A 14,632-nucleotide genomic window follows, 5' to 3' on the forward strand; every position below is an offset into this window, starting at 1 on the left:
AGACTTATCTTCAACAGAAGGTTATCTATTGATATACTATTCTCTCTCATTCCCAAGTGGTCTCCGTAAAAAAAAATACAATTCAGTGTTATGCCAGAGATGCATGCTCCCAGAGAGATTCCCATTGATATCTAGCTTAGGTTTGGTGATTTTCACTTTCTATGAGGTGTTATGACTTACCAGACTTGGATGCCAATCTGCTTTTCTAAACTGCAATTGGGCGTCAGCATCTTAGAACGTCTCCGGGCACTAGAGATTGTGACCATCACCACTCGAAAGAGGACAAATGTGTTGACCTGTAAGAATGAGGGAGTTGAGAAAACTATGTTTTTAAATACACAACCAAAACTGCATAATGATAGTGTGATAGTTTCAGCTAATTTTGACACATGCACAAAAGGTCTAATTGACCAAGAAGATATATAAATTTCAGAACCTGATCTAAATGTGTTATCATTATTGATTGCTTGTGCTGCTCTGAGATAACACATCTTCCAAATTTGTTATGTAGTTCAATCTCCAACTTCCATAAAAGAAGTGAATGGCAGATATATAGGTCCTAAATACCTGTCATTTGTATTTTGTCTGAGGAAAAGCTTCTCAAAGTGTTTCCCTGCTGTAGGAATATATGATAAGGGTCCTTGGGTTATAAATGGACAGAGAAGGTTGGGTTCCATACATAAGGCCCAGTTCGGGTCTTCTGATCTCCCAATTTCACAGCAGATTAAGTTGCACCTGCAAGGTGCTGTTAGAAGGCTGCTAGGTAGTTCAGTGAGTCTCTCATTGTGTCGGGAGGAGGTCAGATGGCTCCTGAGAGAGACTGCAATATTGATCTGTAAGTTCTGCTTTTTGGTTTAAGTGAGGGACACTAGGCCTCACTTTAGAGAGGAAATATCTCTCTATTAATTAGTAGCCAGACGACAATGATTTTTGTTTATGTTTTGTTTTGTTAAAAAAGCTAAAAAGCAAATGAATAAAAATTAGCTGAGACTATTGAACATGAAGTACTGGACTCGTGTGATTTATTTGGCTGAAGTGCAGTCTTCTACCCCAGATGATGGTAACCCCAATACGATCTTGTGACAATCAGCGCAGCATGCGCAGCACATAAACAGTGCACGCGCCAGTACAGGCGCATGCACGGACATACTGACAGACTGTGCCACCGATGCATGTGCAGTCACATGAAGGCAATCACCACACACACCTGGCCGCTGGGGAGGCTGGGAGTTTCCGAGTTTGGACGATAAAAGCAGAAGAGCGTTGATTTAAGTCACAAATGTAATCAATATTTATTAAAATTCTTTATATTTAATATAAAAATAATGATATCATCACATATATATTAGATTCTTCAAACACGATAAACTTGGCAGGTATATAAATAAATATCAAATAACTAAATTATATTATCTGTCCAGCTCAACAATATTCATGTAATATATATAAATATTGGAAATGTACAATCATTTAAATATATTGGCGCTTATGAGGAACAGTGATCCACTTCAATAATCCCTCTGATGCATTTCTCCACCTCTTTGGAGCCGGTTTAATCAGAGGTCCTCTGATGAAATCTCCCCCAGAGAGGCAGAGAAATGCGTTAGTTGATTCTAACTTGAGCAGGTTTCAGTTTACAATTTTCAGCTCAATATTCTAATCGTCCTAATCACCATTTGTTTGGGAACAGTGTTCTTTCTGAAGTTCCAGTTCAATTACATTCAGGGAGTCATATTCTGGATCATAAGGTACAGGTGCTGTATAACTTGAACAACAAAATGAAATAGACTTGAACAACAAGATGGAATTGAACAACAAAATGAAATAGTGTCAGCATGTAGCCTTTCATGTCGGCAGGTTAAGTGCCGACATTTACAGGGTATAATGTACCCTACCCATATATAATGTATTAGGGTTTTCACTGCACTACAGAAAATATACTGTACTACAGTGGTCAAGGAACAGGTGTAAATTACCCCAAATGGGGTAAAAATGAAATTCATGGGGGTAATGCTGCCGATTCACATGCTGTCAGTTGAATTGTAGACCCCTGTGAAATTGCTGTTGTACCAGAAGGGCCTCAAGGGTTGGCAGAGGCACTTCTTGAGCTTCGATGCAATAATGAAGCACGTATTGCATTTGAAAACAAAGCAGATCTGTCATATTTTTGGATGTCAACAGCTGCAAAGGCATTCAAAATTGCACACGTGGAGGCAGTCAAAAAGTTGCTGCCTTTTGCAACAACTTACCTTTGCGAACAAGGATTTTCCACTCTAATGAACATAAAAACAAAGCAGAGAAATCGATTAGACGCTGAAGACTGTAACCAAATTGCTCTGACATCAAAATGCTCCAATATTGATGCTCTCGTATAAAAATGAAGCAACATCATTTCTCCGAAACCTGAAGTTTTGAAGTTGAAGCTGAAGCTTTCAAAGAAATTTTGAATAGATTCAATAAAATTTTGAATTTCAATAATTAATAATATATGATTTCCTTCCTTTCAAATCAAGGGGGTAACGTCGGCATATCTAAATATATTTTGGGGTAAAAGGTAAAAAAGTTCCCTGACCCCTGCTGTACTACATAAAGGGATTGATAGTGTTAAATATACATTTATATATAGATAGATAACTATTGCCTCAACTAATTATGATAATAGATTTAGCTATTTATCTGATCTCTAACTATTGCTTGATATACACTGTCTGGAATAGTTAAATCACAATTAGAAATACTTATTCTTTCTAAAGACACATGGGTAAGGAAAATAGTGCAAGGATAGTATAAGGGTAAAAAGCATTTGGAATAAAGGTGAAGATCTTAGGGTTGATTTTACATTGCTATTGGTATATTACGCAAGTTTGTTGAATAATATTATAATACATGTGTGAACTGTAAATGCAAGGTTTTCTGTGTTGACAGTAAAATGCTTTAATTTGAATACATATCTATGTTGTGAGTATTGGTTAGTTATAATGGATATATACTGTGAAGTAAAGCTTAGATACAGTAGGTATTGGATTAGTAATTTTGTAAGGCTTTATTGTTATTTAGTGTGATGAAAGGACTGAACAAGGCAATGGTATTTAAGGAAAAGTGTATAGAAGTGTGAGTATATAGCGAGTATATCTAAGAACAGAATAAGAATATAGCGTGCGCAATTAAAGTGTAATTGCAGAATCTTTTTCATTGGCGAGCCAAACCTAATTGTTTTATTTGTGATTTTCATGTAAGGATATAGTGGTGAAATTATTGTTATACTGTAGGTCTAATTTGGTAGGGAGCGGCGACGAATAGCATAGGTACACAAAGCAGGTGATACTTGTATGATATTAACGTACGTCTTTTCTGGAAAGTGGTTTCGGGCAGGTAACATTGTTTCACCGGAGGCCTAAAAGAAATACAATTAATTACAGTGAACCTAGTTTGAAATTGAAAGTTTTTGGGATACTCGTTGTTCTTTTGTTTCTTTAAGAAGGAACGGATAGTCACACAGTGAGCGTTTGTGAGAAACATGGATTCAGTTTTCAAGGTTGCAACAGTTCTTTGGAAGAGTTTGGCTGAGAGGAGAAAGACGTTCCTGAACTGAAGAGGTTCTTTCTGGAGAAGCATTTTTAAGTCTCGGAGGCTTAAGGGAACCAGTATTACCACAGTGAAAAGTAACACTGTACACAGAACAAAAATTACTTCTGTATCTGGACAGACAAGTATGCATTAAGAAGTTTCAGCACCTGTTATGGCCTATAAATTGATTTGAGCAACTTCCACTTTTGTATTTGCATTAAGAAGTTGTCAGCAAATAGTTTGTTAAACCCAGTGAAACCCCATACTTACACATCTGCAGAAAATTTATTGGCAACACTTTTAGGACAGCCTTATACACATGATACACTGTGTATTAACAGGCAAGCCATATTTAACAAAAAAATCTAACAGTCTCCAAATGTTACCAAAATTGGTATATGCTTTCAGAGATATGATTTGAAAATCCACTGAGATGTTAGTTAAAAACAAAAAGGGTGCTGATTGAAATTTTCATTGTCAGTGCTGTATTAAGAAGGTTTAAAGGGTTCAAATACTTGAAGCAGAATTAGAACACAAAGATATAGCTACTATAGATAGGGAAGGTAGATTTGTATGCTTCAATCTCAATTACTAGAAAAAGAAAAATAGTATGCAGACATTGATAAGGAATTAGCAGAACGATATACAGAGATCAATGTATTCAGAAATAAGGTAGCATCTTACAAAGTTCTAATTGCTGAATTACAAAGTGATTTCATCAGTAAAGCACAAATGGTAACAAACATACAAAAAAATTATCACTGAGTTATCACCCTTTTACACAACACATAGTACATCCATGCCTAGAAAGCAAATCTGTATAACAGATAAGAGAAACAGTGAAACAGGGAGTATGGGAGATAATTAGAGATGCTCAGGCTCTGTTCCCCGAGAACTGGACACATCCGAATTTAGCAGATCCGGCTACCAAGCCGGCTCGGTACTTTCGCGTGCCCTCGAAATTAAAAATGAGGCAAAACGTCATTGCTACATCGTCGGATCTCACGAGTTTTGGATTCTATAAGTACCGCCCTCCACGGCGAACCAGTGACATTTCACAGAGGGACACAGAAGGGTAGCACGATTCTTGGATGTCTCTAGTGCAGTTGGGCAGCATCATCGGTAGAAAAGAAACAAGGGGAGGTAGCAGTGTTCTTCAAAGTCTCCAGTGACATTCAGGAGAGCTCCATTGCTACATGTTATTGCTGAAATAGAAATAACAGGGCTGGCAGTCTTCGTCTTTTAAATCTGCAGTCACATTGTACTGTGTTATCAAAATGGATTTACAGCAGTACACAGAAGACCAGGAGCACCAAGCAGCTGCTGGCACCAGTCATGATGATAGTAATCCCCCTACGTCATCTGCTAAAACCTATGTTAAAGTGCATAGTGGCAGGGAAACAAAAATGTAAAAAACACCTTTCACATTGGTCAAAAAAAAACAACCTGTAATCCAGGCAAAGTTATCTGCAGAAAAAAATGTAATTGCCAACATGCCATTCTACACATGCAGTGGCAAGGAAAGAATGAGGCCTTTGCGTTTCTCTAAGAGTGCTAGTCCTGCAACTGTCACTGAGGTATCTTCTTGTAAGGTCAGTCATGACCAAGCAAGACCTTGTCATTCTGACTCCAAAAGTGGTGTCCAAATACTTTTAGATGTAAAAGCCGAGCTGGAAGAAAACAGTAAGGCATTATTAGAGGAAAATGTATGTTCAGATTCAGAAATGACACAAATCTCTGAGGACAATTTATCCACGAGTATTATGTGTAATCCTGACCTTTCTGATAGTGTACTCATAAATAAGGCCCCTTTCAGCATTTCTGCAGATGTGTGCATGAATAGCCCAAGCGTGGCCGGTGATACACAAATTGAGGATACCAATTTGGAATTGCAACAGGCCTAAGGGAGATATTTGTGTAGCTAACGAGGAGCCTCATCCATGTTACGTTATTTGAAGTAAGTTCATGGCAAGCTGTTGGAAAAATTGGAAACTTATGCTAAAAAATAGCAACAAGCAGTCCAGCATCAGCTAGGTCCCTTCTCTCAGCTAGATCCCGACACCTGCAATCTACACCCACAACATCTTCCTCATCAATATCCTTAGTAGTGATTGGAGTTAGTCCTGCATCCAAATTGCTAAGGCTAGATGACTCCTCTACTATCATGGATCCCTTAGAAGAATTCTTGAGCATTAGTTCCACGGCTGCTGCTGTTTCTTGGGGTGAATCTTCATCCCAGAAGCAGATCAAGAAGAACACTACTAGTAGTTTACAACAATTGACTGTTAAACAATCCTTTGCATGAGGAAGCAAGTCTGAAAGCTGTCACCCAGTCGCAAAGCGGATCACAGACACCATGGCGACTATGCTAGTAATAGAACTACGTGCAATATCTACTATTAATTAAGCTGGTTTTAGACAGTTACTTGATGTCTTGTGTCCCCATTACCAAATTCCATCACAACTTCAATTTACTAGAAAAGCTATTCCTCACCACTACCAGAAGGTTCGCAAAAATGTAATCATTGGGCTACAAAATGCCATTCTACCCACTGTACACTTAGCCAAAGATATGTGAAGAAGTGGACCTGGGCAAACTAAAGATTATATCACTGTGACAGCCCACTGGGTTGATGATTCGCCTTTACCAGCAGGAACAGCAGCAGCATATACCCAAGTACGTCACATTTGTCAGAGGCAGGCTACTCTGTGTATCACCGACTTCACAACGAGGCATACAGCTGACAATCTGTTACAAAAATTAAGGGATGTCATTGCGACATGGCTTATCCCACTTGGACTCTCCTCAGGATATGTCATTTCTGATAACGCCACCAATATTGTGCGAGCATTACACCTGGGTGAATTCCATTACATTCCCTCTTTTGCTCACACAATAAACTTGGTGGTGCAGAGCTTTTTAAAAAATGACAAGGACGTGCAGGAGATGCTGTCTGTAGCCCGTAAAATATCTGGACATTTCCAGCATTCCGCAACAGCATGTAGGAGATTGCAGCAGCTACAAGAGCAATTTAATTTGCCGTGCCACCAACTGAAGCAAGAGGTAGTGACAGGGTGGAAATCCACCATGTCTATGCTTCTGCGGATGGAGGAACAGCGAAAAGCCATCAACGCATACTCCACAAGCCATGACATTGGGAAAGGAGGGGGATGTATTTTACTCAAGCGCAGTTGAGAATACTTTCCGTGTTGTGCAAGGTGCTGAAATCATTTGAAATAGTCACCTGTGAAGTGAGTTCAGACACTGCTAGCCTGAGTCAAGTGATTCCCTTATTTACACTTTTGGAAAAGCAGCTTGAGAAACTGAAGTAGGAGATGAAACAAAGCAATTACGCTAAGTATGTCAGACTTGTAGATCAAGTACTTTATTCGCTTCACCAGGATCCAAGAGTTATCAAAATCTTGAAATTGGATCACTACATTTTGGCGAATGTGCTTGATCCTCGGTTTAAGAGCTATGTCTTCTCTTTGTTTCCAACTGACCCAGATCTAAAGAGATGCAAGGATGACAGCTCAAGTGTTAGGTGACAGGACAGCGTCTCCTCCTTCAGTTTCTCACTCAACTGCTGCTAGGAAAAAACTTAGCTTTTCCAAGAGACCCAGGGATGATGCAGATGATTCAGCACAACATTTTGACACCTGATCTTGTCTAAAAGAACTGACTAAAAAACGTGACCCCTCTGCCGTAAGTTCACCTGATCCTACTATCAAAATCCAAAGGATGGTGGAGGATTATTTTAATGACAGCATAGGAATAGAAACATCAAACAGTCCCTTTACATGCTGGGAGGAAAAAAATGGGAATTTGGAGACCCATGTACCAACTCGCTTTGCACTGCCTAAGCTGCCCACCCTCCAGTGTGTACTCAGAAAGAGTTTTCAGCACAGCCAGGAACCTTGTCAGCAATCGGTGTAGAAGGCTACTTCCTCAAAATGTGGAAAAGATGATCATAAAAATGAACTTCAATTTCCACGAGGAAGGCGTTTCCCGCCAATTGCATAAAAATACTGAGACTTCTGTAATGGTGGATTCCAGCGATAATGAATTAATAATGTGTGAGGATGATGTACAAACTGATGAGGGTCAGGATGAGGCTGAGGATGATGAAAACAACATTTTGCCAAAGTAGAGTTCATTAACAGCACTGTTACCTTAGGTTCCTTAAGCCCATTGTTAGCTTGTTTTGTGGGGGCCCAAACAAACCAAGCACATCAGCCTCAAAAGTGGCACTCCTTGTTGCTGAAGTGCTTGGTTTGTTAAAGTGCGCATGTCTTTTTTAAGATCAAACATAAGGACAATTCCATCTTGCACTACTTTTCCTTTCAGCTACCGCTGTGTGCCAATGTTACCTACATGTGCTATATATTGTTGTGTGCTTTGCAAAAATCTTAGACACCCATTGAGGATGCAGGTGACTCAGCACAACATTTTGACATCTGGTCTTGTCTACTGTAAAAGAATTGACCAGAATTAATGACACCTCTGCTGTAACTCCACCTGACCCTACTATCAACTATCAACATCCAAAGAATGGTGGAGTATTATTTTTAATTTTTCTGAACGGTATAAAGACAGCAGTTTTATTAACAATGAACAATGTTGCTTGCAGAAGTAATGTAAGCATGGATGTCTATATATACACTTTGCATCAGTATTGCACAAAGTGTTTGTAATCTGCATTTTACGTCAAAGGTACCTAACTATATTATAATTTTTTGGGGAATTGGAGCTGATTCGAAGCTCAGTGATGAACTTGCTTTTTGCTTTGAATTACAATGGCTCTTTTTAGTGCATTGTCTGGCACCCTGGATTGGTCTGGGTCCAATTAAAGCACGCATCCCGGGGGGAGGACAGTGCTCGTTGCCATGAATTAGCTGTAGATTTACTACAGTTATCCAAGGAACGGGTGGAGCAATCAAATGAATCATAACTGATTTCATTGTCCAAGGACAATTCCATCTTGCACCACTTTTCTTTTCTGCCACTGTTGTGTGGCAATGTGTCCTAGATGTCCTATGAACTGCCGTGTGTTTGTGTCATTGCTCTGTCGCTTAGCATCCAGCCAGGTCGCTGCAGTCTTTGTTTGAAAGTGTATGAAAATAATATTGTGACCTGTGAGGTGGTCAAAATTGACTGAAAATGACTTGAAATTAGTGTTATTGAGGTTAATAATAATGTAGGGGGAAAAAAAGCTAAATTATGTGATTTTAGCAAAATAAATAGGGATCCAAACCCAAAACCAAATCCAAAACAAGCAAGGGCAGTTTTGTCAAAACCAAAACACGAAGTTAATCCAGATCTAAAAGCAAAACCAGAACACGGGGGTCAGTGAACATCTATAGATATAATATGCATAAACTTACTCTTGCGGGAGATCAGAGAGATCCAATACCCACAGTGGCTGATCCTAGATAACTTCTATCACACATATTAACTTATTACTCAACACCCTATGGAATGGATATAATGGCCATGCACAATTATTAGATGATCAAGTCTTTGGCCTAGGCAGCGGTTGGGACACAAATAACCAAGAGTAATGGCACATGATTGCATGTTCCCCATTGAAATTATAGCATGGAGAAGACTCAATTTCTGCTGAAAATTCATAAGGAAATTCAAAAATATCCTCCAAGAATAGATCCTTCTACCTCTTATTTATTTATATTTTTGAGGAACATTGTGACAAATTTAGTGTTGCCCCAGAACATCGCATAGAGTTGTTTACATTATGGTTACCCACTCACCTCAATCAGAGGTATGCATCAACTGCAAAAACTACTCCCAAATATGGTCAATTTCATGATGATGAAGAGAGACTTTTTGTCCCCATGAAATTGGTAACCAGTAATTAGGAAGTTACTCCAGATATTTTATCTAACTTTAAACCAAATATTCATGATAAACCATTGTCTCTATGTGGTAGAAAAGTAACCAAAGATTAAAGTACAGAAGTGTCACAAGCCATGATATGCATGTTTGTGGAAAAAATTCCATATGTTAAAACAGCAATTCGCTTAAGTGTCGCTAAAGAGCCAGCGCTTGCAGACACAGCAATGGTTATAGAAGAATAGAGACAAGATTTGCTGAAAAATAGCAAGTCACTAAGGATCAGGGAATATGTTGAGTTAAATGACAGACCACAAGATAACCATTATACAACATATGACAATGTGCATAGACAGACACATCTTACCCCTACAGCTCCACCACAAGAAGAATGGGCAAATGTGCAATGTTATGCATGCCTAAAGTTTCACCATGTAAGACGTGACTGTCCACAAGGTGTTCGCAAAGAGTATACAAGTGACTCTGAACACTTGGGCAATTACAATGGCTTTAGAAAAGAAGCCTCGTGTTAGAGAACTAGATGTGCTATCATATACTCAGTCAAAATAGAGTTATGATAAATGGTACATTTTCTAATTGATCAAAAGTTTTAAGTGGAGTACCTTAAGGTTCCGTGCTGGGACCACTCCTTTTTAATATATTTATTTATGACCTTGGTGATGGTTTAGAGAGTAAAGTTTTCATTTTTGCAGATGACACTAAACTCTGCAAGGTAATAAAATCAGAGCAAGATGTAGCTTCTCTACAGAGGGACTTAAATAAACTGGAGGATTGGGCGGCCAAATGGAAAATGAGGTTTAACATAGATAAATGTAAGGTTATGCATTTAGGGATCAAAAACAAGAATGCAATCTATAAATTCAATGGAATTAATTTAGGATAATGGAAAAGGATTTGGGAGTGCTCGTAGACAGTAGACTTAGCAATAGAGCTCAATGTCAAGCAGCAGCTGCAATTGCAAATAAAGTATTGGCATTCATAAAATGGGGCATAGATGCAAGGCAAGACAGTATATTTTTGCTACTGTATAAATCGTTGGTAAGACCTCATCTTGAAATTGGAGTACAGTTCTGGGCATCACTCTATAAAAAGTTATTTTGGAACTAGAAAGGGTGCAGAGAAGGGTGTCAAAATTGATAAAGGGAGTCATTAAGTTATGAGGAAAGATTAGCCAGTTTAGGCATGTTTACTTTAGAAAAGAGGCATCTAAGAGGAGATATAATTACTATGTACAAATACATTGAGGGTCAATACAGAGAACTTTCATGGGAACTTTTTACCCCAAGGACTATACACAGGACACGTGGTCACCCCTTAAGATTAGAGGAGAGGAAGTTTCACAACCAGCAAAGGAAGGGGTTCTTTACAGTAAGGGCAGTCAAATTATGGAATTCACTGCCAGGGAAGGTTGTGATGGCAGATTCAATAGATATGTTTAAGAAAGAGTTAGACAAATTTTTTGCGGAAAAGTGTATCCAGGAATACGACTGTTAATTAAAATAAAGGATAGTAGTGAATATAGGGAATAAATAGGACTGCAATATTGGGTCTGGAGGGATTTTTCCAGATTGAAACAGTTTGGCAATTGCTTAATCTGGATCAATTTCAAATATAAGTGAGGGATCACAGGAGATCCAAAATAGGTTGAACTTGATGGACTGGTGTCTTTTTTCAACATCATTAACTATGTTACTATGTTATGGTAAAATCACAGCAGCTAAATTAGATACAAAAATGTGTGTTGCTTGTAAGTACACATACTGGTCGAACTTAGTGACTCCACAGACACAGAACTGTCTAGAACAGGTAAACAATTGTGAGGTACAGAACGCACAAGTAGCAGTTCATACAGCAGATGTCCATACTGGGAATGTTATGCAATTAGCTTGAAGGTTAGGTACCCATAAGGATCTGGCCCCAATACGCAATATCATATTGCATTCCTCGGGAGACCCCACATAATGGGCAGAATAAAAAATGAATTATTATAAATGATGCTTCATAGTGGGGCAGAAATTTCAATCAACAATATAGAACATGATTTACTGCCAGATAGTCCTTAATGTGTGTGGTGACTGGATTTGATCACTAACATGGGGAGGGAAAGAGCCCAAAAAATTGATGAAGTCACTTTGGAAATCAACAATGATTTCATTTTAAAATTCCCATGTGGTATTATTCAGGTTCTGATAACATTATCAGAAATTATGTAATAACAAAGAATTGCTGGAACTTAGATCTAGCAACCTGTTTGGTATGAAAGGGTCCAAGAAAATCAAAGGTCTGTGTGATAAAGAAACATCACTTAGGACCATCCATACATGAAATCAGTAGAACAGTCAACGTGTTCGTACACAAATGGCCAGTGGTCTCGCGCAACACAGACCTTAAACCTATTGAGTACATATACCCCGAGATATGGTCCAAAGGAAGAATGACTGTGGAAAAATGATTGACGTCCAGTTGGACATACAAGGACCAGATCCACCACCTCAATGTTAATATCGTTAACCCCTGAAGCCATGGTACCAGTGATAGAAGCTGTGACTGATTTAGAAGCAAAGAGGTGGTCATAAAGGGAAATTTCAAGTGCAATAATTCCTTATGGCCTGTCAAGAAGAAGGAGACAAACACCTCGAGAATCACAACTGATCTCAGGTTTTTGAATAAATAAACACCCATGTCAGCACAGGTAGTAGCGGAGGTACCGGACATGTTAGCAAGAATAAATGGCAAAAGTAAGGTTTTCTCTACCATTGATGTAGCCAATGACTTCTTTTCAATACCAGTGATAGGAATCTGCCGTTACAAATTTGCATTCACCGTGCAAGATGCACAATACATGTTTTGCATATTAACCCAAGGATTTCACAGTAACCCCACATACTTCCATCAGGCATTAACAGAAGTGCTGAGAGTGTTTTCAACCCCAGAATGCCTGTTGCAATATGTGGATGATCTATTACTCCATACAGGAACTATGGAGAAACATTTGACACTCCTACAGGAATTGTTAGGCCTCCTTGTACATGCAGGGCTCAAACCGAGTCCTCACAAAGCAAACCTGGCTAGGTCAGAGGTCATATTTCTGGGAGTCAAAATTGCTCATGGAAAAAAAGGCATAATGGCCACCCGAGTTGAAGCAATGGTCAAATTACCTAGACCAAATACTATGCAAGACTTGCGCAAGTTCCTTGGGGCTGCAAACTTCATGAGGGAGTTCAGAGAGGATTTTGCTGCAAAAGCGAAACCTCTGTATGAATTACTCAGAGGTGAGGAACCTTCATTGAAAGGATGAGCAGAAGAACAGGAAGAGGCATTTTCTACCCTGAAGAGAGACCTATCTTCTGCCCCAGTGTTGGCCACTCCACACCCAGAGGGTGAGCTAGCAATTCAGGCTCATGCTGGCCCAAAGTCCATATCGACAGTCTTACTACAAGAAGTAGGATTTGCAATTAGACCTCTAGAGTATTTCTCTAAGCTTCTTTCTTCTGTGAAAACAACTGGCTGCAATAAATTATGCTGTCAAAGTGACAGAACATATTGTGGGATTTAGACCCCTTATTATACAGACCCCACACTCTCCATTAATCCTTTTACTCCAGGACATGCTGTCTGGTGTCTCTCAGAGGTTTGGGAGATGAATAATGGAATTGAATGGGTGCAATCTCACAGTAAATCATAACGCAAACTATGTATTGTCTCAACTGATAAATACAGCAGGATAGAACAAGACTGTAGACAAACAGCACATACAGATGACCGAGTCATATTTATTGATGGGTCTCGGTCTCACACAGATGGGACATGTGTGACAGGTTATGCAGTCTTGAATAAGACTACAGTGCTTCATCTTGTTAAACTACCTGGCCATCTGTAAGCACAAAGGGCAAAATTGGAGGCACTAAAAAGGAAGCCTTACTACTATAACCTTCAGGACCATGTACTACATATAGCGACAGTTAATATGTAGTTTAGCCCCTGACCTTACACTTGGATATTTGGTAAAGCCACGGATTTGTGGACAACCAGAATAAACATCTGGCACACATCTCAGTGCTCAAAGAGTTATGGGAATTGGGAATGATGCATCCTGAAGAGGCTACGATCATTAAAGTTCCTGCCCACCAGAAAGGTAATGATCTCCTTGTCATGGGTAAATAACTCTGCAGACAAAGAGGATAAATCAGTTGCAATATTTGGAATTTTTTGCGACACAGATGACAAAGTCGTATCATCTTTCAAAGTGACAATACAAAACAAGACTCTAGAAGAAGGCCCAGTGTCATTTGAAGAGGAACAAACAAAGGATCCTCTTCTTACACCTCACATTAACACACCACAGGGCGCCTGGTCAATTAAACAGGGCATTCAGTGCCACACCAACAATGATGGTTCAGGATCCCTGTAAGTTGTTCCTGCACATCTTCAGGTAAAGCTGACAAGATTTAACCAGGAACTCTTCGGACACCCTGGTCGAGATAAACTCATGTCTCTCTTAAAGGACAAATTATACTAGTCAGGGATGTCAAAACAGTGGAAATTGTCACACAACAGTGCCTTGTGGGCATAAGTGAACCCCAGAGCACCAGCTCTCAAGCCGGTACTACAGCGTGTGCCCAGTGCAGAATGGCCACAGGGCTGCCTTACAGATAGATTTTATAGGACCACTACCACCCGGCAGTCACGATTGTCGGTATGCATTGGTAGTTGTGGATGCATTTTCACAATGGATTGAGGCCATTCCTACTGTAAACGACTCTGCCACTACCAAAGCAAGGGTCTTATGGGAACAGATTCTGTCATGTTGGGGGGTTCCCAGGATCGTTGAATCTGAATGGGGAACACAATTTACGTGCAAGGTCATGAAAGCGCTTTGTGGACATAAAAGAGCGATTTCATATACTATATCATCCACAGTCAGCAGGAACAGTAAAACGAATGAATCTCACAATTATATCTCATTTGATCAAGACACTGTTAGAGAGGCCTCCTGTTGGGTGACAGCGCTGCCTGCAATACTCATGGGTATTCAGGAAACTACAACAGGAATCACTCCATTTGAACTCATGACTGGTCACAAAATGCCACATTTCTTCCACAATGGACCACAGTTGTCAAATCCCATCAAAGAGCTGATTGCCAGAGATGTGTTCTTGCAACTGGTACAAGATAACCTGAAAGAAGTGCTGC

The 14,632-nt window shown here is 39.4% G+C and overlaps 2 protein-coding genes across 3 annotated transcripts in view; one reads left to right on the forward strand and one right to left on the reverse strand.

Annotated features, from left to right (window-relative positions):
* The window catches only part of PSMB7 (proteasome 20S subunit beta 7), a 979,390-nt gene that overhangs the window by 662,809 nt on the left and 301,949 nt on the right, over positions 1 to 14,632 (forward strand). The window lies entirely within an intron of this gene.
* Positions 1 to 14,632, reverse strand: part of ADGRD2 (adhesion G protein-coupled receptor D2) — a 322,961-nt gene that overhangs the window by 193,846 nt on the left and 114,483 nt on the right. For both annotated transcript variants that reach the window (XM_075184713.1, XM_075184714.1), the window contains exon 19: positions 181 to 296. In XM_075184713.1, coding sequence (XP_075040814.1) covers positions 181 to 296 — 116 coding nt within the window. The remainder of the gene's footprint in view (positions 1 to 180; positions 297 to 14,632) is intronic.

Source organism: Mixophyes fleayi, chromosome 9 (assembly GCF_038048845.1).
Source record: "Mixophyes fleayi isolate aMixFle1 chromosome 9, aMixFle1.hap1, whole genome shotgun sequence".
In the NCBI taxonomy this organism is placed as follows: domain Eukaryota; kingdom Metazoa; phylum Chordata; class Amphibia; order Anura; family Limnodynastidae; genus Mixophyes; species Mixophyes fleayi.